Source organism: Apis dorsata, unplaced genomic scaffold (genome assembly GCF_000469605.1).
Source record: "Apis dorsata unplaced genomic scaffold, Apis dorsata 1.3 scaffold_194, whole genome shotgun sequence".
Lineage (NCBI taxonomy): Eukaryota > Metazoa > Arthropoda > Insecta > Hymenoptera > Apidae > Apis > Apis dorsata.
In genome coordinates, this window is record NW_006263478.1 from 824,445 (window position 1) to 848,682 (window position 24,238).

At 21.1% G+C, this 24,238-nt stretch overlaps 2 protein-coding genes across 5 annotated transcripts; one reads left to right on the forward strand and one right to left on the reverse strand.

Annotated features, from left to right (window-relative positions):
• Nucleotides 1-1,766: 1,766 nt before the first annotated feature.
• LOC102680293 (cation-independent mannose-6-phosphate receptor) lies at nucleotides 1,767-24,238 on the reverse strand. 2 transcript variants are annotated; one of them, XM_006614624.2, is made up of 16 exons: nucleotides 23,920-24,238; nucleotides 23,358-23,580; nucleotides 23,116-23,267; nucleotides 22,692-22,957; nucleotides 22,435-22,585; nucleotides 22,214-22,365; nucleotides 22,009-22,121; nucleotides 21,677-21,930; nucleotides 21,348-21,551; nucleotides 20,953-21,096; nucleotides 20,684-20,857; nucleotides 20,241-20,418; nucleotides 20,091-20,161; nucleotides 2,931-3,054; nucleotides 2,515-2,663; nucleotides 1,767-2,022 (listed from the first exon to the last, which is right to left on the reverse strand). In XM_006614624.2, exons 1-16 carry the CDS (start codon nucleotides 23,977-23,979, stop codon nucleotides 1,933-1,935), a joined length of 2,505 nt encoding a protein of 834 aa, XP_006614687.1. In that variant the 5' UTR covers nucleotides 23,980-24,238; the 3' UTR covers nucleotides 1,767-1,932. The 2 variants fall into 2 exon arrangements, with proteins under 2 accessions (XP_006614687.1, XP_006614688.1); XM_006614625.2 differs by lacking the exon at nucleotides 23,358-23,580 and having other exon boundaries at nucleotides 23,920-24,142.
• LOC102680082 (protein toll) lies at nucleotides 6,384-18,505 on the forward strand. Of its 3 annotated transcripts, none has more exons than XM_006614622.2 (6): nucleotides 6,384-6,707; nucleotides 13,347-13,565; nucleotides 14,363-15,351; nucleotides 15,804-16,122; nucleotides 16,417-17,010; nucleotides 17,189-18,505. In XM_006614622.2, exons 2-6 carry the CDS (start codon nucleotides 13,377-13,379, stop codon nucleotides 18,302-18,304), a joined length of 3,207 nt encoding a protein of 1,068 aa, XP_006614685.1. In that variant the 5' UTR covers nucleotides 6,384-6,707; nucleotides 13,347-13,376; the 3' UTR covers nucleotides 18,305-18,505. The 3 variants fall into 3 exon arrangements, with proteins under 3 accessions (XP_006614685.1, XP_031365789.1, XP_006614686.1); XM_031509929.1 differs by lacking the exon at nucleotides 6,384-6,707 and adding an exon at nucleotides 11,602-11,885; XM_006614623.2 differs by lacking the exon at nucleotides 6,384-6,707 and adding an exon at nucleotides 12,262-12,388.

Sequence of the window (24,238 nt, forward strand, 5' to 3'; positions counted from 1 at the left end):
TGTCTGTCAATTATAAATCATAATAATAATATAATAATGGTAATAATAAAAGTCGGTGTTGATTGAATACGTACTACTATATTAATGGAAAATTAATGTTTTATCAAAGTGTAGATTGCAATTTATGTTGCTTCGTATATATTATTTCGATTTACGGAGTCTATGGTATGTGTCAAGCACAGCAACACATCTTTGGTTTATGCATACAGGATTTTTTTAAAATCTAGATCAAAGAGAACCGAAGAATAAGCAAATCGAATCAATGCAGCACGATATTTAGAAGCTATAAGGTAAGTTTTTGTAGACAAATTGGTATCATGCGTCATCTAAAAATTATTGAGGAAATCACGGACAGAATAATCAAGAAAAATATCAAGATAAAATGTTGTGGACGTCATATAATGCTATTCAATTATTATAATAAATGTATGTACATATATATATATATAAACGAGAAAAAGAATTTTTGAAACGATTAAATTACTAATCATTAAATTACTAAAATAATTTATTCTTCTTAAATTAAAAAGATAATATAGCATAATTTGAGAAATATTAATTTATTATATAAATTCAAATTTTTTTATTGTTTTAAATAATAATATCTATTTTATATTAGGGAAAAAGGATTAAAACATAATTTTTTGACATATCATTAATTTGTTTAATATAGATTAAATATCCCTCTATAATTATATATTTTTGTAATTATATATTGGCACATCCAAACAATACATAGTTTAAATCAATTCATCAATTAACATATTACATATTTGCTTATTACATCTAGATCTTCGCAAAAATATATTTATCAAATATTTGTTTGAATGAAAAAAGTATTTTTGCTAATATTATCGATTACACAATACAAATATCACATAAGTCACAAGCATAATATTGCTTTGAACAAGAAATCTTGCGATATTAGAATTATTTCGATTATTTAAAATTTTATTAGATGTGTATATTATAACATTTGATTATATTAAATATAATAATCTAAATTCGTCGTTAGGAATTAATTTCTTTGGTCAGTTTTAGAAATTTTTTCTTGTTTGAAAGTTAAACACTTTTAAACAATGATTTGGTATTATAAATATACAATTTTCTTTGTTTTTTAATTTTTTTAACACAAAAATATATTGGAATGTTTTTCATTATAATAAAATATATTAATTTTATTAGAGAATCTTCAAAATAGATTTTATGTATTAAGTTTTGCATTATGATAAGATATAAATAATATTATATAAATTATAAAAATTATATAAATTACTTTCTATTTGCACAAAAGTTATCCATAATTAAAACATAGCTATTGTCAAAATAATGACAAATAAAAATGTTCTATGAAATTTTTATCATAAAAGAAAAAAAAAAATATTAAATTTTCCAAATAAATGAATGTATTAAATATATTTTATATATTTTTAATTGCTAATTTTAATATTTTTAAATCATTTAATTTAAATCAATCAAATTTATCAAATATAATTGGTTTTTAAATACTATTTCGTATTATATAAAGAAATAAATCATTTGTATTTAGAAATAAAATATATATAGTTAATTTCTACATAACTAACATAAGCTCATAATTTGTTTCTTTTTTTATACAAAAATCAAAATTATTAACAATAAAATAATGAAATCTTCAAAATCATTATATATTATTTTTTAAGAATGTTAAAATTATTATAAATAGAAAATAACATAGCCTCATATAATAAAATTGATATGAAGTTTGATACTTGCATAATCATTAATCACATAAAGCACAAAAGTTATCATTTTTTTATTAAAATGATATCTCCATGAATAAAGCAGAAAAATATATTTGCAAAATTTTCAATATTTGACAAACAAATAAAAATATTATTCGTATATTTTGAACTTAGATAAAATAGATATATAAAAGACAACAACAAATGACTATGCATTCAAAAGATCATCATCGCTATCAGTTTGACACTGCGTGGCATCAACATCGAGCAGAAGACGAGCTTCTTCCGTAGTATCAACCTAAAATACATAATAAATATTAATTTTAATTTTATAATTCAATTAAAATTTTTTAACGATAATAATAATTGATAACATTTGAATAATAATGATTGAGTAGATTTTATAAATAAAAATTATTCTAAATAACTATTATATAACTATTATAAATAATTATTCTAAATAAAATTATTCTAAATATGAATCTTTTTCAAGTAATGTACTCTAATAATGTAATGTATATGTACATTCGAACATTTAAGTTATTTAAATAATTTTCCTTATATAACTATTAATTATGTAAATTAGAGGTGTATCAAATACATGAATATGAAAAGGAAAAATTAGAAATACTAAGAAATATATCAAGGATATAGGCATATGATAAATTTCTGGAATTTATGGAAATAAATTATTAAGAAACAAATAAATTTCTGAATAAGATACGGATATACAATGTATATGTGTTCAAACGAAATGGAAAAAAAAATATAATTTTTCCATAAAACATACTCTGCAATATTGAACACGACTATTGCCTCTTCTCGAAGAAAATGGATTGATACATAAGCGCAAACACGCTCTTTTATCTGGATTTCGAAAATAAAATAGTGCTATTATTAAAGCAATAACACTCAATACGATGACTGCCACAATACCAGCTGAAACAGATGAATAACATTTAATAATATTTTTATTATTATTATCATTTATGTTTTACAATTCGAGGAATGCGTACCAACCAAGCGTTAAAAACAAAATGTTTAGCAAATTTAATTTTATCTATCTTTTCTTTTAATTTACTTCCTCTATGATTCTGTTATTCTTTCAATCTCCTTATATGAATGAATTTTATTAATTCCATTAAATGTATAGAAAGTATTTTTATATTATTAAAAAAAAAATAATTATTTCCTATTTGTACTCACTATGACTAGGAGAAAAGTTTTGAACATCGTATGCATTTGAAGGAATTGTGGGTTGCTGAGAATTCGATTGGCAAGCACATGTGACATTTGTGTACCATTCAAATTTTGCACTGCATTCCGATTCCTATATTAAAAAGAAAAAGTCATCAATAAAATAAAATATATATATATTAAAGGTTCTTATTTCACGTGAATTTAATTTAATTTCTAGCTTTAAGATATAAATTTAAAAATATACAATTTTGCAATAAATAAATAATAATTAATTAATTTTTAATATATAGTTTGTATAGTTTGTATAGTAGTAGTAAGCATTAGGAACTGTATAATCAAAAATAATAATATCTCTTCTCTATTCTTATGTGTTCTCCTTGTTAATGTTCTCCTTGTTTGTATGAAATATAAATATCAAATATTTCCTTATACATTCTATTACTATTGCTAATAACAAATTGGAACTTCCAGCATCCAAACGCGAGATGAAATTAATTAAAATTTTTTGATCATCTATTTTATCAAAAAAATTTGTAAGTTTAAATTTAAAAAAAAGAATGTAAATTATTATATGTTATAATAAGTTTAAAATAGGTTTAAGCAAGAATATATAAACAGAAATAATAAAGAAACGGATTAATTTTTGTGTTTTTAATTTATATCACATATAATAATAATAATTTATATCACAATGTATACTTTATGTACATTTTTGTTTTATCGTGTAAATATTTTAAATATCATAATTAAATTTTAAAAAATTAAAATAAGTTTGGTTTCTGTAAATATGATAGTATAATAAATAAACACATAAAAGATATGTAAAACAATATGTAGACAAATATATTAAAATAAAAATTATTAAAAACTACAGTAACTTTTTTATCTAACTGATATGAATATGGTTTTACATTCGGATTAGAAAAGATTTGTACAATAGTTTATCCTATACCTAGAGTATATAGAGGGAAATTCCCAAATTTTATTACCGATTAGTCTCTTAAGTCTCTCCCATAACGAGAGAAGTAATTAAGAGGAAATTATATAATACATATTTCAGAAATTTCAAATATAATATAAAAGAAAATATATTCGAGAATTTTAAGTAAAAGAAACTATTATTTAAACCTGAAATACCAATGTTGAAATGCAAATGAATAATTACAATTTTAAATTAAAATTATTATTAATATTAATTCATTTTTTAAAATTATGAAAAAGATAAATCTATAAAATAAATTTCAAAAATTCTCATTAGATATTCAAAGAAATATTAATATTATCCTTTTCTTTACATAAAATATTACAATGACAATGAATATGTTAAAAAAAAATAATATATATAAAAAATTATATATATAATAAAATTAATAAGAAAAAAATTATTGCATCAATAACATAGCATAGTAAAAGTTGATCAAATTTTTTTGTTACTAATAGAGAAAAGTTATTCAAATGCCTGCATTTCGAGGCACGTGGTAAGGACCGACGAAAAGAGCGGAAACGGAAATAGTAATACAGCACCGTAATGCACATCTGGTTACCCTTATGAAATCATCTTGAGATTTTTCAAGGGACATGCTATTCTAAATAGGAAATACTTTTCACAGTGAAGAGAGCTACCATGGAAAAAACTGACTGCTTTCGGAAGTGTATTATTCTAGAACCTAGGCCATGTGGTGACCAGAAATATCGTGTCACATCTGGACACTTGAATGCTCGTGTCTTGTACTTTCGAATTTATTGTTATGTCGGAAGAGAAAAGGGTGAAAAACCTTTCTTCAGGTAATCCCGTTTTTATTGTTTATTTAAAATTTGATTGACATGCATATGTATACACATTTTAATGTTTTATAAGACAAACCTGAATAGAGAAATTTTTTTTTTCTTATGATTTTATTATTTATTTTCATAAAAATCTGAAAAATATTTTATTTTTCAAATTTTCTTTTTCTATTTTATTTTAATAATTTCAAAAAATAAATTAATCATTTACTTCTATAAAATAATTAGGAAATTTCTATAAAATAATATAAACAATTATTGTATTTAAAATTACTTTGTAAAATTTTAAATTATAAAAATAATAAATTGAAAATTAATTTGTCGTATAAAACAAATTCTTTTACTAGATATAATCACGTACACGTGTCAATAAAATGGTCTAATAGAGTTTCATATTTAATAATGAAAAAGATATCATACTCTCTTGAATTACTATCTTTTATAAATCCATCATGTCATGTCGCTTTAGTGGGTTGTGTGCAAAAAATTATCGAGAAATAAATAGATATGTATGTAGAAGAATCAAATTTTTCAAGAAATTGCGCACAATTTTAACATACTTTAATAATAACTTTCATAAAATAATAAACATAAAACAGTAATTAAAATATATAGTTAAATCATTTGATGTTTTATGATTTTAACGATTATAAAAAAAACAATAAATAATACGATATTAAATTGTTTTTACAATAATCAAGATTGAAGATTCTTAAGTATCTTGATTCTTGTACCTTACTTTCTTTGATAAACATTAATGAAAAATACCAGAAGGAACACGTGTTCAGTAAAATATCTAAGTCTTAAAATATAAAGCCTTTTGAAAAGAATTAGGCTTCTGGTCTGGTAGAGAAGATGCTTTTGCTACAGGCCTCTAAGATCTATTTTATATTTATTTATTAGATCGGTGAAAACGTAGAATTCGAAAGATTAATCTGCACAGGAAAATTTTTCAACTAAAATTACACCTAAAAATATATATTTCAAAATTGAAAAAATATAAATACTGTGTAAAATAAAATTTCATATTTTAATGTTTAAATAAGCATATTTGACATAACCTTTTGGTAATTCCACATTTTATTAAAATATTATAAATATATTTCATCAGATTTGACAAATAGTGATTACATATTCTTTGAATTAAGAAAAAAATGTATAGAAAAAAATATGTAATCTAATTTATGTATTTTCCATTGAATAATAGTATAATAAAAAAGATAATAGATATACACTTTCTTTTCCTGATGAGACATATTATTTATTAAAACACATAAATTAATTGAAATATGTAAAATCCCAAATTCCAATAAAAATCAAGAATGTTATTTATTTTTCAGAAAATAATTAAATTAGAAATAATTATTCCACTATCTTCGAATTCAATACCGTAAGCAAAGGAGACATTTTTTTATAACCTTAATAACATGATTTAAAATTGTAAATATTTATAATATATATATATCTATAACAGTTATTCTTTGTATATAGAATGGCATATTAAATATGAATTATCTTTTATTTCCTCTTTGATAAACTTATGATAATAATTTTTATTAGGATTTTATGTTTTTTTATGAAAATTTCGTAAAAGGATCTTCCCCCACCATGTTTAGCGGTAAACTAGCATTTATCGGACCGTTTATCCTACCATCAGTTTTCTCATTGGATCGTGGTCGTGGCAGATCACGTGGTTTTGTTTCGTCATTCCGTTCAGACTCACGATAGCATGCAAGCGTATAAGGAATCGACAGTTTTTGTTGAACCGTTTCAGTGAACGTTGCATTTATGAATTTTTATCAATTTTAAAATAATTAGAAGTTTTTCTTTGCAATTTACAATAATGTTTCGATTATTACAATCGAATCAAACGAAATTTATTATCGAATGATCGTGATTGTGAAATACGCAGTGTGTTCACGTGATTGAATAATTCTGGCAAAAAAACAAATAGTGACAACGAATGATTGCAACGAATAATCCTTCACATTGAATCTGGTAAACAAATTTTTTACAACAATAAATCTATAATTTTAAATAATACTGTGTACACGATACAATACAATTATCATTATCAAAATCGATTTGCATGTATCGATCTGTTGTTAGTGAGCGAATTCATTATGTTCATTTTAAATACAAATAAAGAATAAAAATAATTATTCCCTTGAAAATGTAAATAGGAATATGTGAATAATTACAAATTAATTACTTTTTACTATTTTACTTATATATATAATATATATAAAACATAAAATATTTGATTGCAATAAATAAATTATTCGTTCTCTTTTTTATTATTTTTGTGATTATAAAATAATAGAGATACGATATTTGATTATGAATTTATATTTTCCATAGCGTGACGTAATTTAGAAGTTTGTTTCTTATGAATGGTTTTCCAGGAAATAATTAACTTTTGTTTTATAATACTATACTTTTTCCTTTTCGTGTCGATCGTTCGATTATTCTTAATCTTAATCTTTTAGAATATTATGTATTATTTCTAAAGAAAGTAATAATAAATTAATAAATTATTAGTTTGATCTTCTATCTGTACGAAATTTATTTTTTATTGATATACTATATATAATAAACAAATATTATATCTACATTTCGTTTTGAAAGTTTGATATGATTTTGCTTATTATTGAAAAGTTTTCATTCATGTAATTAAATAACTAAAATTTATATATATTTTTAATGATAGTGCATTTTACAATTTACTTTTCAACAATTAGATATAACATTTTTATTTTTTATTATTTCTTATTTTTTTATTTTAGTAGCAGCTAATTAACTATAATTTTTTCAAAGAATGATTTTTTGATTGAACAAGATATAATTAAGATTATGATTTATTAACTACATATATGATATAAAACATTCGTGTATAAAAATAAATGATAAATTTAAAATTAATCTAATATACAATATATACGTAACTGATTCTTATATTGATGTACATTCAAAGTCAATATTCACATTTTTCGCGAAGATGTAATAATCAATTTGAAATTTATATTTATCATATTTATTAGAATATTTTTTATTTATAATTTTTTTTATATAATTGATAAATTTATAATTAATAATTTAATTAATTAAATTAATTAATAATTTGAGTATATAATATTATATAATTTGCAATTGATCACTTGTTAAATAAAAATTAAATAAAAATTGAAATATTTTAGAAAAACAAATTTTATAAAAAATGACAAATAAAAAAAATGAATAAATATATTTAATATTATTTTTAAAATTTCATTATTAAAATTTATACAAATTGAATAAGATTATTATTATCAAATAAATTATACTGCCTCAAAACGAAAATCTTAATTATCATTTGTAAATTGCTATAATAGATTTTATAATTAATAAATCATCAAACTGAATTAATAAAATATTTTGTTTTGAATTGTATCACTTAAAGAGATTGCGACAATGTTTCATTTCTTTTTCTTTCGTTTTTTAAATGACTTATACTGTTTTGCATTTATGAACTTTAGTAAAAAGATAAGATACATTATCTTAAAAAAAATTAATCTTATTGCATATATTTTCAAATATAGAAAAACAAAGTATAACTGCCATAATAAATTATTATAAATGCAATTAATTTAAATAATTAAGAGTGATTGGAAAATGCCTAATTTTTTAGTTAAAAAAAATAATATTTATATATATTTGAATCACATTTTAATATTTATTATTATAATGTATTATTTTCATATTCAAAATGATTTAAATTTTGTGTTTAAAAGTAGAATTTTTTTTCATAATTTCAATATTTTTTTTATTCTCTAATTAAGTATATCTAATGAATATTTAATATTTAATAAATAATAATGAATTTTTCTTCAGAAGATTCAGAAAAAATATATAATCATTTACATCATACATATTTTTTGCAACTAAGACATCAAAAGAAATTCAAAAATTACTAGATCAATGGAGCATCATTATCAGTATATAATAATGAATATTATGTTTAATTAAAATATCTCATCAATAAAAAACATCATTTTTTTCTATAGATTAAATAAATTCAATCTCTATGTTAAATACATATAATGTGTAATATGTTAAATACATACATGTTAATATTCTATTTAAAGATTAAAAAATTGATATTCATGATGGTCATTCCTTATTCTTTTACGAAGAAAATCTTTTTTTTCTTTCTTTCAGTATATAAGTAAATATAGCAAACTTCAACGAATTTCACATAGTAAGAAATAAAAGAGAATGTAAATTGTCCTTGATATATAGCTAAATCAACATATGTCTTTACCACTTGTGTATATCACAAATGTGCAATAAGATTGACAATTCGCATTTCTATTTAATAGATTTGAACGATTAGTTTTGATTAGTTCCTTCCTAATCGAAGTTTATTATTAATTCAAAGATTCATAGATTATGACAATATTTCAAAATCAATTGAAAAAAAGAATTTTATTTATCCTTATTAAATATTTTATTTCTTAAGATTTTTCATAAGTATTTGATTTTTTAAGTATTTAAACAGAAAATATTATATTAGAAATAGTTTCTTTACCAAAATTACATTATTATATCACTAATAAATCATTATTAAATATAATATTATCAAATATAACACTAAAATATTAATATACTTGAAAAAAAGAATTAATTTTCTGAAATAATAAAACGACATGGAATTTGTGAGTTAATATCTTCGTTATTAGAGATATGAATGAGTTCAAACACCGTATAATTATCCTACTTATAATCTATAATCGCATTATGTAACATATCAATAAGTCAAAAATTTGATTTCAAATCTTTTGATGGTCATGGTTATGTAAATATATTTTTTATAGTGCCGTGTCATGTCACTTGCGTAAAATAACGAAATATTTAATCTGTAGTACTACGTATCAGATATTTTCGAATTTGATACGATTTTTAATAATAAAAACATATCGATTGAATCATGAATAAAAATCTTTTCGCAGTTTTCTGCAATATTTCTTGTCTGCTGTTCAAACTTAATGGATACTAAGTGTATATACAGTATTAAGTTTCAAAAATATTTTATCGATATATAATACTTAAAACTATGTCATTAAGAAAATTATGCCATTAAGAAAATCTAAAAATCACATTTATATTTGAATAACCACTAATTTTATTTATCGAAATGTAATGACTAATGTACTAATTAGTCTTATGTTTCTAAAAATATATTAATTATCTATTTTAAATTTTCAACAATAATAATTTTCTAAATAACTCAAATTTTCATTAAAATTAAAAACGATCATTATTTATTATTAAATTCTTGTGTAAATGTTGTTATATTAATTTCATAAAAAAAAAAAATAACGTATCATTTATTTCCAAGTATTCATCACTACTTTTATTATGTTTTCTTTTCTTAAAGATAATATTTGCAGTAGCAGAATCGCGCAGATTTTTAGCTCTAAATTAATAAAATAATTAGTGTAATATATTTATCAAATTTTTTAATATTAATAAAATATTATTAACTATATTAACTATATTATAGTATATATAGTATTATAGTAATTATAACATTTAATACTTTTCAAATAAGAAAAAATTGATCATTATATTATAATTATATTATTATAATTTTTTAATGACTAAAAAGGTTTCTTATTTATTTTTCTTAAATATACATATAATATATATATAAATTTATCAAAAAATATAAAAAAGTTACGAAATTAATACGAATCATTTTTATATCGATCTGTAATTGTCTCTTTTATCTATAGAAATATCGAAAGATTCTAAATTAAATTTTAAAAAGAAATAGATCTATTACATTTATATAATATGATTTGATTTTTTATCACTTATATAACAATGTTTTAATCCCATCAAATGGAAAGAATATACGCAATAGAAAGCATGATATTAATATATTCGAACAAAATGAATTTCATGAATATAAGAACTCTTATAATATATCAATGAAATAAATGCAGCATGCGATATCATAACAAAAAGAAGATATAGATAAAATAATAAATAAAAAATTACATTGATTTTAACATAATATAAAATTTTCTAAATTATACATGAAAATTTTGTTATCAAAGTGTTTTTTATTTAAAAAATAATTTTAAAATATTAAAATAATCATTGATTTTATATTTAATTATTATTACTTAGGAAAGAAAACCATCTGATTTAGATAATATTTTTCAAATATAGAAAGTTTAATAAAACTCTAAAAGAGATAGTTTCGATTAAAAAGTTCTCGAAGAAATAGAAACGAAACAAATATTTTATTTTGTATGAAAATCAGTTATCAGAATAAGTTTTTGATAATTGTCTGGCAATGTCAGACAATTACAGAAAATGATAAAACATTAAATCATCAATTCTTTTATCTATTATCAGTAGGAAATAGAAATTTGATATCTAAAGAAATATTGATATGGATACATACATTATGGATACATACATTAATTTTTATACTTTTTTATTACTATTGTCAACTACGCTAAAAATAGAAAAAAAATTATTTATCTTTTTCTTTATATAATAAAATAAATATAATTTTTTCATAAGCCGAATAAATAAAATATTTAAAATATGAATTAACTAAATAAAATAAAATAATTAAATCTTTCAATTAAAATGAAATATTTTAATTAAAATTGAAGATTTTTTGGCAATATAGACACAAGTTTTCATTTTTTAAATCTTCGTACACTTTCTGCTTTAATTACACGTAAGTAACTATCTACTCATCAACAGTTAGTATGTATTTATAGCTATGTAAATATTGCGTTTTATTATAACTATGCATCGAAAATTCAATAAAAAAAAATAAAACAATAAATATTTATTGTTATGTACAATATCATAAATATATATATATATATTAATCTACAATACAGTTTTGGAGCTATAAATATCGAAATAATTATTCTCATTCTTCTTATCACGTTCGACCTTGGTAAATGCTCGTTCACATGCATGCCCGTATGCATTACGCATCTTGCAATGACTCGTGAAACGAGGCGTGTCTCGTTTTAAGCAAGTGCACGTATGTATGTAAGTACTCAGGTCGTTAGCCCGGATACATGTTGCGTGGAATACAGTTGCGAAGAATTTGATACGTGATGGGCATAATCTTTCGATCATTCCTTTCACCGAGATCATTAGGTGATAATTCTCCACTTGTCTTTGTTCACTTTGAAATAGTTAAATAAATAAGAGAGATAATAATAAATTCTAGAACTTAATCGATTGTAACAATATGTTCTTGAATTCATGAAATTCATTTAATTTTGAATAATTTGATTAAACGGTTGTTTGATTGATCACTAAAATCGAAATGATCTATTATAGCAAGACGAAGACATCGTTAATTTTAATGTTATTTGCGAAGACTAATTGAAAATTGGATGAATTATATTAAACTTCGACATTTATTATATAATACGTTAATAAAAAAAACTTAATTAAAAAATAAAAGCTATAATAAAAAAAACTTTAAATAAATATCTTTAGAGCGAATTTTATGCGAATATTCGAAATACGAAAATGAATATTTTTTAAAAAAATTCGAAACAATATAAGTCTAATTATCTGTCATAAATCGATGTAAGATGGTAATCATGACATGGAAGATCTGACAAAAGAACAAGATTTCTCTAAGGAAAATCGTTAGAAATATAGTAAAAATAACAAAATTTTTTTATAAATTCGAAAAGATAATTGAATTATATGTAATAAATAAATTCATTGGTTTTTATAAAAATTACGTTTTAGAATGATTCATATAATTGAGATAACACAATTACAAAAAAAATATTTTAAAAATAGAATATCTTTTCTGAAATCAAAAAATAAAAATAAATAAAGCATTTCCGTGTAGATTGTTTAACGATTGTGATATTTTATTTTTTTCGAAGAATAAGATATGCATTGAAAATAATCTTTCTGATTAAAATAAAAATATATAAAAATAAAATTGAATTAAATAATAAATTAATTATCAATAAATATTTTGAATTATTTATTTAAGCGAAAATTTGAACATACCTATTTTTGGGTAATTTTGTAAAACTTATGAAACTGTATTTTATAACGATAAAAAAATAATAATACAAAAAATGTTTGTAGTTGCACAAAAGATATAATATAAAAATATTCAAATATTATAGAAGTGTCTCTTTCTTTGTTATAAATAAAGATTAAATTATGTATGAAATATTTCTAATCAATTTTAGCATTTATGATATTTTTAATATCAAATATTTGCTATACTAATATTAATAATCTTTTCCTGTATTTGGCAAAGATAAAAAGTATTAATCATACGAAGCATATAAGGTCATTTTCTTCGTTGTATTCAATATTTTCTCCATTTTTTAAATTAAAATATTCATAATGATATTATTCAAATAGTATGATATTATTTAATATTCAAAATGGATTTGTGTCAATAAAAATTTATCTATTTGATTTTATTCCATGATACAAATTACAGCTTTCTTATCATCGCACAAGGAAATAACTGTGCTAATCTGATTCGTTGCATCACTATTTCCGATTCACCTCTTCTATATTCTTCACGACTAATCTAATATAATTACAATAAAAAATAAATTTCTTTCGCAGCATACATTATTCCGTATCGAACTTTACAAAATGTTCGAACCCTCGTTTCGATGGATCATTCTTGGAATTGTTATCGCGACATGTTACGCGGAAATTCGATGTCCAACAGAACAAAATTGCAACTGCTACCTAAGTCCAGAAGGAGTTTTTGAGATACAATGTCCAACGGATAGTTATTCGGCCTTCGTTGTGAAAGTCAAACTGTACGAACGTATTGGGGTAAGCATGAGTGAATCATTAATGAAAGTCGTGAAGAGATAGAGAGATTTCAATAAAAAGCAAAGATGAAATACAAAAATAAATTTTGTACAAAAATACACGATTTTCATGGGCAATATATAAAATATGAAAATCATTTATTATACTGATGTAAAATTTTTATTGTATATTAATGATTTTATTAAATGTTTCATTTAAAATAAGATAAATTAAATTAAAAAAATCATTGAAATTATTTTTGATTTTACATTATCAATCCTAAATTGGATTTTTAAAATAAAGATGTCTAAGTCTAAATCATTTTTGAATATATTAAATTATTTAAAATATTATATATTGCATAAGAATTTTTAGCAGATCTAGCAGTTATAGTAAATAAAAATTATTTTGATTTATTTATTATGGTTTATTATAACAAAATTTTATTTTTATTTTATAAACTTTATTAAAAGTGGCTTAACGATGATTAAAAATTAATTGATTCTATGTATAAATTATTTTTTTATTCTATTGTATTATATCTGTTATATATATTTCTGTAGATATATATATATCTGTAAAATTATCAATATCATAAAAATATGTTAATCAAAATATATATATATATATTCGTTATTTTAAAAATAGAAGCATTTGAATGTTAAATCGAAATATAATTTGCATAATTATGTACTTTATTTTTTAATTTTTCTTAACATAAGATTTGAAATTTTTATTTTCTATTAATTTGATAACAATTTACGTGGAAAAAAATGATCATGATTCATCGAGAAAATAAAATTTTTTTATTTTTCTAGATTGAATGTGTAAATTTTCCAAAATGGATTGACTTTCCAACGAATGTGTTACCACCTGAAAATGTAACTCTATTGTATTTCAAAATGTGCGAATTACCAATAAATCAGAGTTTAAATGAGATCTCGAAGAAACTCGGTGCTCAAAACATAGAGAAACTGATATTTCATTCATATGGCAAATTATCTGTTTTGAATAGGAAGCATCTACAAGGTTTTCCAAACTTAGAATATCTGAGCCTAACATGTAATAACTTGACCAATTTTAGCAATGATATTTTCGCGGATATACCACGATTGAAGAATCTCAATTTACGCCAAAACAATATTTATTCATTATCTGAAATTTTCAATTACATACCCAATTTAGAAATACTTGAACTTGGTGATAATAAGCTGAAGGAAATAGACGTAAACACATTCAAACCATTAAAAGCACTAAAAATGTTAAATATGTGGGGGAATAAGTTTACAGAATTTAAATCGAATATATTCGACAATCTTGTGTCATTGAATTCCTTGGACGTGAGCAGCAATCATTTAAATACTTTGCCTAATGATATTTTCGCGAAATTGATAAATTTGGAATTATTACATTTGGCCTGGAACAACTTTTCCTCGCTACCAAAAGGTCTACTGCAGCACAATGTTAAATTAAACAAAGTAAAATTATCTAATAATAGAATAAACATGAAGACATTACCGAATGGATTCTTTGCGAATTTGAAGAATCTGAAAGAGATAGAGCTGAATAATAATGGTTTGATAGAATTGCCTGATTTATTTCATGATTCCATATCGCTTGAGATCATCGATTTGTCTTTTAATAATCTTGAGTCTCTTCCTGAATATCTTTTTACGAATTTGATAAATTTAACGAAATTAATAATTAGTAACAACAAATTAACATCATTGCCTGATAAAATCTTCTTACAATTGAACAAATTAATTATGTTAGATTTGTCTCACAATAATCTTACTTCAATATCTCGGTAAGTTTAATACTAGTAATTTAATATTAGTAAATAAAGTAATAATAATTTATTGAAAAATTATGTAAAAAAAAATAAAAATAACAAAAGCAATATTACAATTTAATAATTATAATTTTAATCTATGAAAAAATTTATATGTAATTATACTTTAATGAATTTATTTATTTTTAAACTTATTTATTTTAATAATCTCATTTTTAATAAATTGTTTTTTAGATTATTTTATAATGGATAATTTTTAATTTTTGTTTCTTTTTTTTAAAATCTTTATTTTTTTTTAGTTTTTGTCATAATATTATATAATATTGTATGTATCAATAAAATTTTATAATTATAACTTGATAAAAAAGATAATTTTTAAAAATTTTTTTATAAAACCGTTCTAAATTCATAAAAAAAACATTTTAAAACTTTAGAATTACAAGTTTTATTTATTTTTTATATTTCAGACAACTTTTTAAAGGTTTAATATCACTTCAAAATTTAAATATGGAAAAAAATCAATTAAAGATTATAGAAGAAACAAGTTTTAATTTCTTAACCAAGCTACGCATTGCAAAATTTTCTAACAATCAACTTACATTCAATACTTCGATAAATAGCTATATTGATGAATATGGAAGAAGATCACCTTTTCAAAGTTGTTCATCTTTAGAAGAATTGTATTTGGACAAAAATAATATATCGGACATATTTGGTGATTGGCTTGTAACTCATGTAAAACTGAAGAAATTAAATCTTCAGTTTAATCAAATACAAGAAATATCAGTAAGATAATAAAAATATTATTTTTTATATATTATTATATTATATATTTATATCATTTGAAAATTATTTTTCTTTTTTATTAAAGAAATAAAATTGTACATACAACTGTACATGTATATAATAAATCTTAATAAAATATTTTTTAAACTTTTATTTTCAAGATTTAATTAAAATTAATATATAATATATAATATATAATATTAATATATAATATCTAACAAAATTATATTAATTTTATTAATTTTATTATATTAATTTTTATTAATTAATGCTTTATACAAATATTCATTTCAGATCCGAGATTTACAATTTATATCAAATTCAATTGAAGTGAATCTCACAAATAATAAAATAAAACATATAAACTTGAGTGAAGCTAAAGAAATTACAGGATTCCAACAAGATTCTCGGAATGTAATGATATATATTGAGAATAATCCTATCGAATGTGACTGTGATATATTTGATTTTCTTCTTTATTTGGAAGGAAAATTGGATCCTAACGTTTATAGATATTTTCACATCGTGCCAGGGTGCTTGACATGTCAAAATCCACAAACGTTTAAAGGCAAAGAAATAGTAAAATTAGAATCAAAGAAATTTATCTGTCAAATATCTGATCCTTGTCCTAATGAATGCATATGTTATTCACAACAAAGTAATAAAGAATTCACGATAAATTGTTCGCAAAAAAATCTGATAAGCGTGCCACGAAATATCGAAACATTACTAAATTATAAACTTGTGATAGATCTCACGGATAATAAATTAAGCGAAATGCCATCTTTGACAGAAATTGGTTTAGATAATATACAGATATCCAAGTTGCTATTATCAAACAATAATATTCATGAGATATTTGTGGATGGATTACAATCGAACATAGAGGTGGGTAAAATATAATTCTTTATCTTTAGGAACTTTTTCCTTTCATAGTTTTTTATCATACCTTTTGTTTTTAACATATTCTATTTATCATTTATATGATTAAGATTACTTTGTATAATGTATAAAATTGAACATGTTTAAATAAAATCTAAATATCAATTAATTTTATATTTTTCAGTTGGAGTTACACAACAATAATATCAGTAAATTAGAACCAAATGTTTTACAATTCCTAAACAATAGTTCATCGTTAACATTGCATGGAAATCCATGGATATGCGATTGTGATACGAAAGATTTACTTAGCTTTATACAAACGAAGATTTCAGACATTCGTAATTCTTCTCTAATTACTTGCAAAGATATGGATATTTCGATGATAAAAATGACAGTAGCAGATTTCTGTCCTACTTACACTGCGTTAATCATATCATTAAGTTTTTCTTTAGCTGTCTCAGGTATGATAATTGGTCTGCTAGCAGCAATTTATTACAGATATCAACGAGAAATTAAAGTTTGGCTGTATGCACATCAATTTTGCTTATGGTTAATAACAGAAGACGAATTAGACAAAGATAAATTGTATGATGCATTTATAAGTTATTCACATAAAGATGAAGATTTTGTTGTAAATGAGTTAGTTCCAAAGTTAGAAAATGGACCTAAACCATTCAAATTGTGTCTGCATTTTCGTGATTGGCTAGCTGGAGAATGGATACCAACACAAATCGCGCGTTCTGTTGAAGAATCCAGGCGAACGATAGTAGTTTTATCACCCAATTTTTTGGAAAGTGTTTGGGGACGAATGGAATTTAGAGTGGCGCATTGTCAAGCACTCAGCGAACGCAGATCAAAAGTTATTTTAATTTTATATGATGAAATTGGTCCCATTAATAATTTAGATCCAGAACTCAAGGCATATATGAGCATGAATACATATGTAAAATGGGGTGATCCTTGGTTTTGGGACAAATTACGATATGCATTACCACATGCTGAACTTACAAAGAATGTTATAAGAAAAAAAATTTTTCAAAAACACCAACCATGTATACAAATTAAAGGCGAGAAGAAAGAGTTAATTTATCCAATTGATACTTCTGAAACACCCCCTGCAACAAGCACTCCACCGACAGATACTCTTAAAATATTTATATGTGATGAAAAGGATAGTGATAATAAAGAGAATTCTCAAAATCTTTCTTCATCAGATTGCAACACTAAACTTATTCTTTCAAAGGAAGAATTAGTAAAACATAATTTGGTTAATAAAGTACAATGTACTACCGTATGACAAGATCATCATAAATATATATAATATACGAAACATTTGAACAATGTTTTGTTTAAACAAGTTTTGAAGTACTCATTAAAAAATGAATTTATTTATAATTTTATTAAGATCATTCGAAATTAACACATTCATTATCACAGCATAAAAACCAATTGTTACAATTCATTCACTTTGCAATTTATATAGTAAAATATATAGTAAAATAATAGACAAACTGAATATCATATACACCTATAATTAAGATATTCAAACTAAAAAATTTCTATTTATATGATCAAAGAATGGAAAACTGTTGCTTTTACACAGAGTCTCATGGCGAATATTTATTGTATGTATTTAATGATGATAATGAATATACTAATAATTTTTTTTAAGTAAAAATTCATGCTAAGTAATATAATAATATGCATAAACATATTTATGAGTCATTTTGGATATATTAAAATTATAAAAAATATTTCAGTTGATTAAATGCAAATCAATTAATTTATTTAAATAACTTCAATTTCGAAATTTTCATTATGCAATTTTCTAAACGTCTGAATGAATATTGAATGAATAATTCAAAATTCTGTATCATTTAATTATTTCATTTACAGACTTATAAATTTGTTTTGTGAATTTCTAAATACCAATATAAATAGATGTTAAAGACAAATTACATTTACTGACTGAACAAACTTATTGTTAATTTTAAAAGATAGAGATTATTGTAAATAAGTGTTTTTATAAGAATTTTTACATTTTGAATAGATTTTACTTCTAATGTGTTCTCATTATTATTATTGAAATAGATTAATAATTATCATATAAACAGAAAATTAATATTCATTAGATATTTTTAAAATTATTTTTAAGATAAAATTTTTTTTATGTATACCATAAATTACAATTTGTATTTTATATATACATATTCATTACTTATAAAAATTACTCATAAAAATTATAATATTAACTTTCATTTAATATTTGTAAATAATCAATGTATTTAGTATTTATAAGATCCAAAATCATGTTGCATAAACGGCATAGGAGATTTAATTTATATATAAAATCAAATTTGATAGGAACATAAATCAATTTTTGTTACCATTTATATTAATTTTCCATGGAAACTTAAAATGACATATGAATATATATATATATACACATATTATATTTTAAATATTCATTATTCATTATTGCTATTTTGTTTGCTCAATTTTATGAGCACAATAATTTTTTGGTTATTAAGAAACCATAAATTGTTCATGTTTCAATAAAGAACTATAATACTAATTGATACTAATTGAAATTTTTGATAACAAAAATAAATAATGAATCTCGTTACAAATTGTTAATTTATTAATGACTTTTAATGAATTTTTATTATATAATATTAATATAATTATTATTAAATGAGTACCTGAAATAAATATTAATTACACAAATATATTTAAAAATGGTATAATTATATACTATTTTTAATTATTAATTGTATTATATTTTTAGTTACATTCAAATAATTTTTTATATAAAACTACATATATAATTAAAATTATTTTTTCCTTTTCACATGTTTAATCTTTTCTTTTCTTTTTCATGCAAAATTAAAAAAATTTAAGAATACAAAGAACATATAGGTTTAAGAAATTTTAATTATACGAATATTAGATTATATCTTTTTTTACTCATTATATAAAATTAATAATATTTCTTTTTATGATGTATATATTCAAGCAGTAATAATAAACAATAATAAATGAATGAAACTATTGATTTTATTGAAATAAAAATTATTACTTACCCACAATAATTTTGGTGTGCCAATTCCTATAGATTTGTTACATATAAACCATACTTCAGATGTATAAAAACCTGATTAAAAATAAATGAAGATAATATAATAACATGAATCTGATTCATAATATTCTTAATAAAAATATCGTGTACTTACCATTTACACATTTACTACCATTAGAGTACTGAAGTTTTATAACATTTCTGCCATAATCAAAAATTACATTTACTAGTGATCCATATTCATTATTTCCTTGACATATAGCAGAACTATCACAGACTTTTTCCCCGCCGCATATATTTATACTATATTCTTTTCCTTGTTTATTCTTTACCTATAAATTTATATCCAAAGTAATTTTAAGAAATTATATGTATATTACATTATTATTTCATATTGATATTATATTATTATTTAAATTATTTTAATTTAAATAATATATATATATATTATAATAATAATAAATATATTTAATTTATAATATTAATGATTATTTATAATTTTATGATTTATTTATTATTATAGTTTCATTTTTAAAGTATTAAAAATGTTTAAATTAATTTATGAAAAAATTATTAGAAATGTTTTAATAAACTTACATAATATACTTTTTCATTTTTATGTAATAAAGATAAATTGCATTCATGTGAAAATAGTTGATCTTTTACAATGCAAGGGGAGATCCAATTTCCCATTGCAGCTCCACATGTTATACTTGTTTTCCATTCAAAAATATAAGTGCAATCTTCATACTTCTTAAATTCCGGAAGTCCCTAAAAAATCAGTTTCAAAATAATTACACAATTACAATATTGTTTCTTAAAATCATCAATATTTTTTTATAATCTAATAAATATTGATTGATTACCTTATCATTATTATAACATGGAAATGTAAAATTTGAAGAAATTAATTTATTTGAATTTTCAGGACATATTGATCCATCGACGTAATGTAATACAGTTTCATGATTTTTATTTAACATAGGGCTTTCTTTTGACAATCCTAAACTCTAGCAACAAATACAAATATTTTTTTCTATAATTATTTCATTTCATCAAAAGCAAATTAATTTAAATAATAAATTAATTTAAATATTACATATATAAATATTACAATATTATCTATCACTGCAAAATATTATTATAATTATAAATATATATACATATAATTATATTCAGAAAAATTTAAATATTGATAATAATTTTGTTAAATTAAAAAAAATAAAATTAATTTAAATATATATATATAATATTTACTTACAGTTTCATTTACATATTCATTATTCGAATTTAATAAAGTTTTGCAAATTGCACTACCATGTATACATGTTAAACCAGATGTAGGAACTAGTGGTCTACATATATTTATATGAAATTCAGTTTTATTTACTTTTATAATATAATTATCAGTAGACTTTATCAATGAACTTAAATTTATTTCATTGTCATCCGTAGCACATTTTATCTGAACAATAAATTATATATATAATATGTATAACAATAACAAATATAATAAATAAATTAATAATATTCAAAATACTAATAACAATTATAAAAAAAAATACAAAAATATAAAAATAATATTCTAACCCTTTGTTCACAAACTAAATTAGTGTTCCAATGTATAATTAATTGGCAAGTATTTTGTTCCATAATAAGTGGTTTATCTGGAGATCCTTCTGGCCCACAAAAAAATGCAATAATTGTATAATGTCGTTGTCCATTTTCACATAAATCTCCATCTGTATAATTTAAATATGGTCCACCTTCTTCCCATATTAAATTTGTATTAGCTTTCCCCATAGATATTCCCATAGATTTATTTTTATTAGAAAGACAAATTCCTAAATGTAAAAATAAAAGATACATTTATAGTATAATTATATTGAAGAAATTAATTAAATATAAAATAATTGAATAACCTGTTCCTGTTACACATGAATTATCTACAAGTGATTCACATATTTTAAATTTATATTGTATGTCATTCTTTGTTATTGTAAAATTTTTATTCATTAAAGACCGCAAATCGTATCTGAAATAAAATATTTACTATAATTAGTAAAATTTTATTCTCAGAATATTATCTTTAATAATACATAATTAAAATATTTTCTCAAATCATACGTAAAATTTGTAAGAGGATTATTCACTGTACATTTCCCAGCAGTAGCTATACTACTATTACGTAGAAATTCTATACTACAAGCTGCTCTAGTTTTCCATATTATTTGATAATGACATTCTTCACTGCCTCCAATATATTCTGGAAATGTATCCTAATCGACATCAAATAACAATTTATAAAAAAATAAATAATAAAAATGAATAATATGCATAATGATTACCTTAGCTTCAAAATCACATATAAAAGAAATAGTAGTTTTAATATGTGGTATTGTAATATTTTTCACTTTACACAAATCTCCATCTTGATATTCAAGCATAAGTTTTCCATCTGTTATAGTTGGAGATTGAACATCACCTAAGTTCACATATCTATAATAAAATATTATTAATAATATCTATATATTTATCAATTTCCTATTTCAATCATGCTAATTATTACAAATATAATTTTTACTTAAAATAAAATAATTTATACCCAATTTGTGATAAATTTTGTAAACAGGCTCCTGAAGTTGATTGGCATAGAGCATTATATTCAAATATTACAGAATGACAAACATTTAATATAATCTTTGAAGATGTTTTATTATCCATTAAAATAATATAATTTTGTGAATAAGATATTAAAGGTGATAGATCATAGTGCAAACCATTATTTATTACTGTACAATTTTTTTTAATTCGAGGCCCACAAGCAAGATGAGTTTTCCATATCATGAATATATTACATGTTTTTAATGTCTAAAATATTAATAATAAAATAAAATTAAAAATTCATTTTATTTTAAAAAAACATTGTACTATTTATATTTTATTTATTTTATAATATATTAACAAATAATAAAATAAAAATATTATCATTAAAAGTTAAACAAAAATCTTAATGCATATATACATACATTAGGAAATATATCAGGATAAGAATTTTCAGCTTCATAATCACATTTCATAATAATATTTACAGTATATTTTAATTTAGATGTACAATCATCACCTGTGAATATAAATGATATTCTGCCCTGAGTTATATTTACTGTTGGAGGCATTTTTCCTAAAGTAATAAAACAAAATTATTATTGAAAGAAAAAATTAATGTAATTTTAATACATTAGATATATATATATATATATAAAATTAGAACCTATTCCTTTTTCTTCTTTGTTTTTTAATAAACAAACTCCATATCCATCTTTTCCATTGCATTTTTCTTTTAATGGAGAGCATAGTTGCAATCGTATAGTTATATTGAGGAAATTTAAAATAACATCTTTTGTAGAACTTATAAGGTTTGTAAAGTTATAAGAAAAAAGACTCAAAACAGGTTCATGAATTATGCAAAAACTATCATTCACTGCTGATGTATTCTGTATAAAATATATATATATAATAATAATTTAAATATATAAATAATTAACATAATAAAGAAATTAAAATTTCTATATTTAATTTTTATATTTAAATTTATATTTGATTTTTTTAAAAAATATGTAATTACAAGAAATTTAAAAAAAATTTATAATTTTATACATATAAAGATAAATATATGTATTATATCAATATAAGAATTATTTAATTATATCATATATCGTAAATATATTAATTATAAATAAATATATAATGCATTAGATTTTTCAAAATATTTTTTACATTATAAATAAGATGATGGAAAAATAGATTATAAAAATAAATTTAATAATACTTACAGCAAAAACAGTAACAATTGCAAAATAGTAAAAAGACAATAAAATATTTAACTTGTACATTTCTTTTCTTTATTTAACTGTGGATTAATTACATTGTAAATATTTAGCGTATTAACATACATAACAATATTTTTCACTATTAAACTTTTCTTGAAAACTAAATGATTATCATTCAAAGATAAATACAAACGAATTATCCAAATTGCTTTATCTGAATAAAGCAGATATAGATCCACGGTTACCACGAAACTATACTAAGTTACTATACAATAATATCATACAAAAATGTATCGAATAATAAATCTATTTTATATTTAAT

What these genes read in the sequence shown, in the direction of transcription:
- LOC102680082 (XM_006614622.2), top strand. Translation starts at nt 13,377, where the DNA reads ATGTTCGAACCCTCGTTTCGATGGATCATTCTTGGAATTGTTATCGCG. An exon ending in AACTGTACGAACGTATTGGG is followed by an intron (nt 13,566 to 14,362) that starts GTAAGCATGAGT and finishes TTATTTTTCTAG; the next exon opens with ATTGAATGTGTAAATTTTCC. An exon ending in GATTACAATCGAACATAGAG is followed by an intron (nt 17,011 to 17,188) that starts GTGGGTAAAATA and finishes TATATTTTTCAG; the next exon opens with TTGGAGTTACACAACAATAA.
- LOC102680293 (XM_006614624.2), bottom strand. Translation starts at nt 23,979, where the DNA reads ATGTACAAGTTAAATATTTTATTGTCTTTTTACTATTTTGCAATTGTT. An exon ending in CAATTGTTACTGTTTTTGCT is followed by an intron (nt 23,581 to 23,919) that starts GTAAGTATTATT and finishes TATTTTATACAG; the next exon opens with AATACATCAGCAGTGAATGA. An exon ending in AAACTTTTCTCCTAGTCATA is followed by an intron (nt 2,664 to 2,930) that starts GTGAGTACAAAT and finishes CATCTGTTTCAG; the next exon opens with CTGGTATTGTGGCAGTCATC.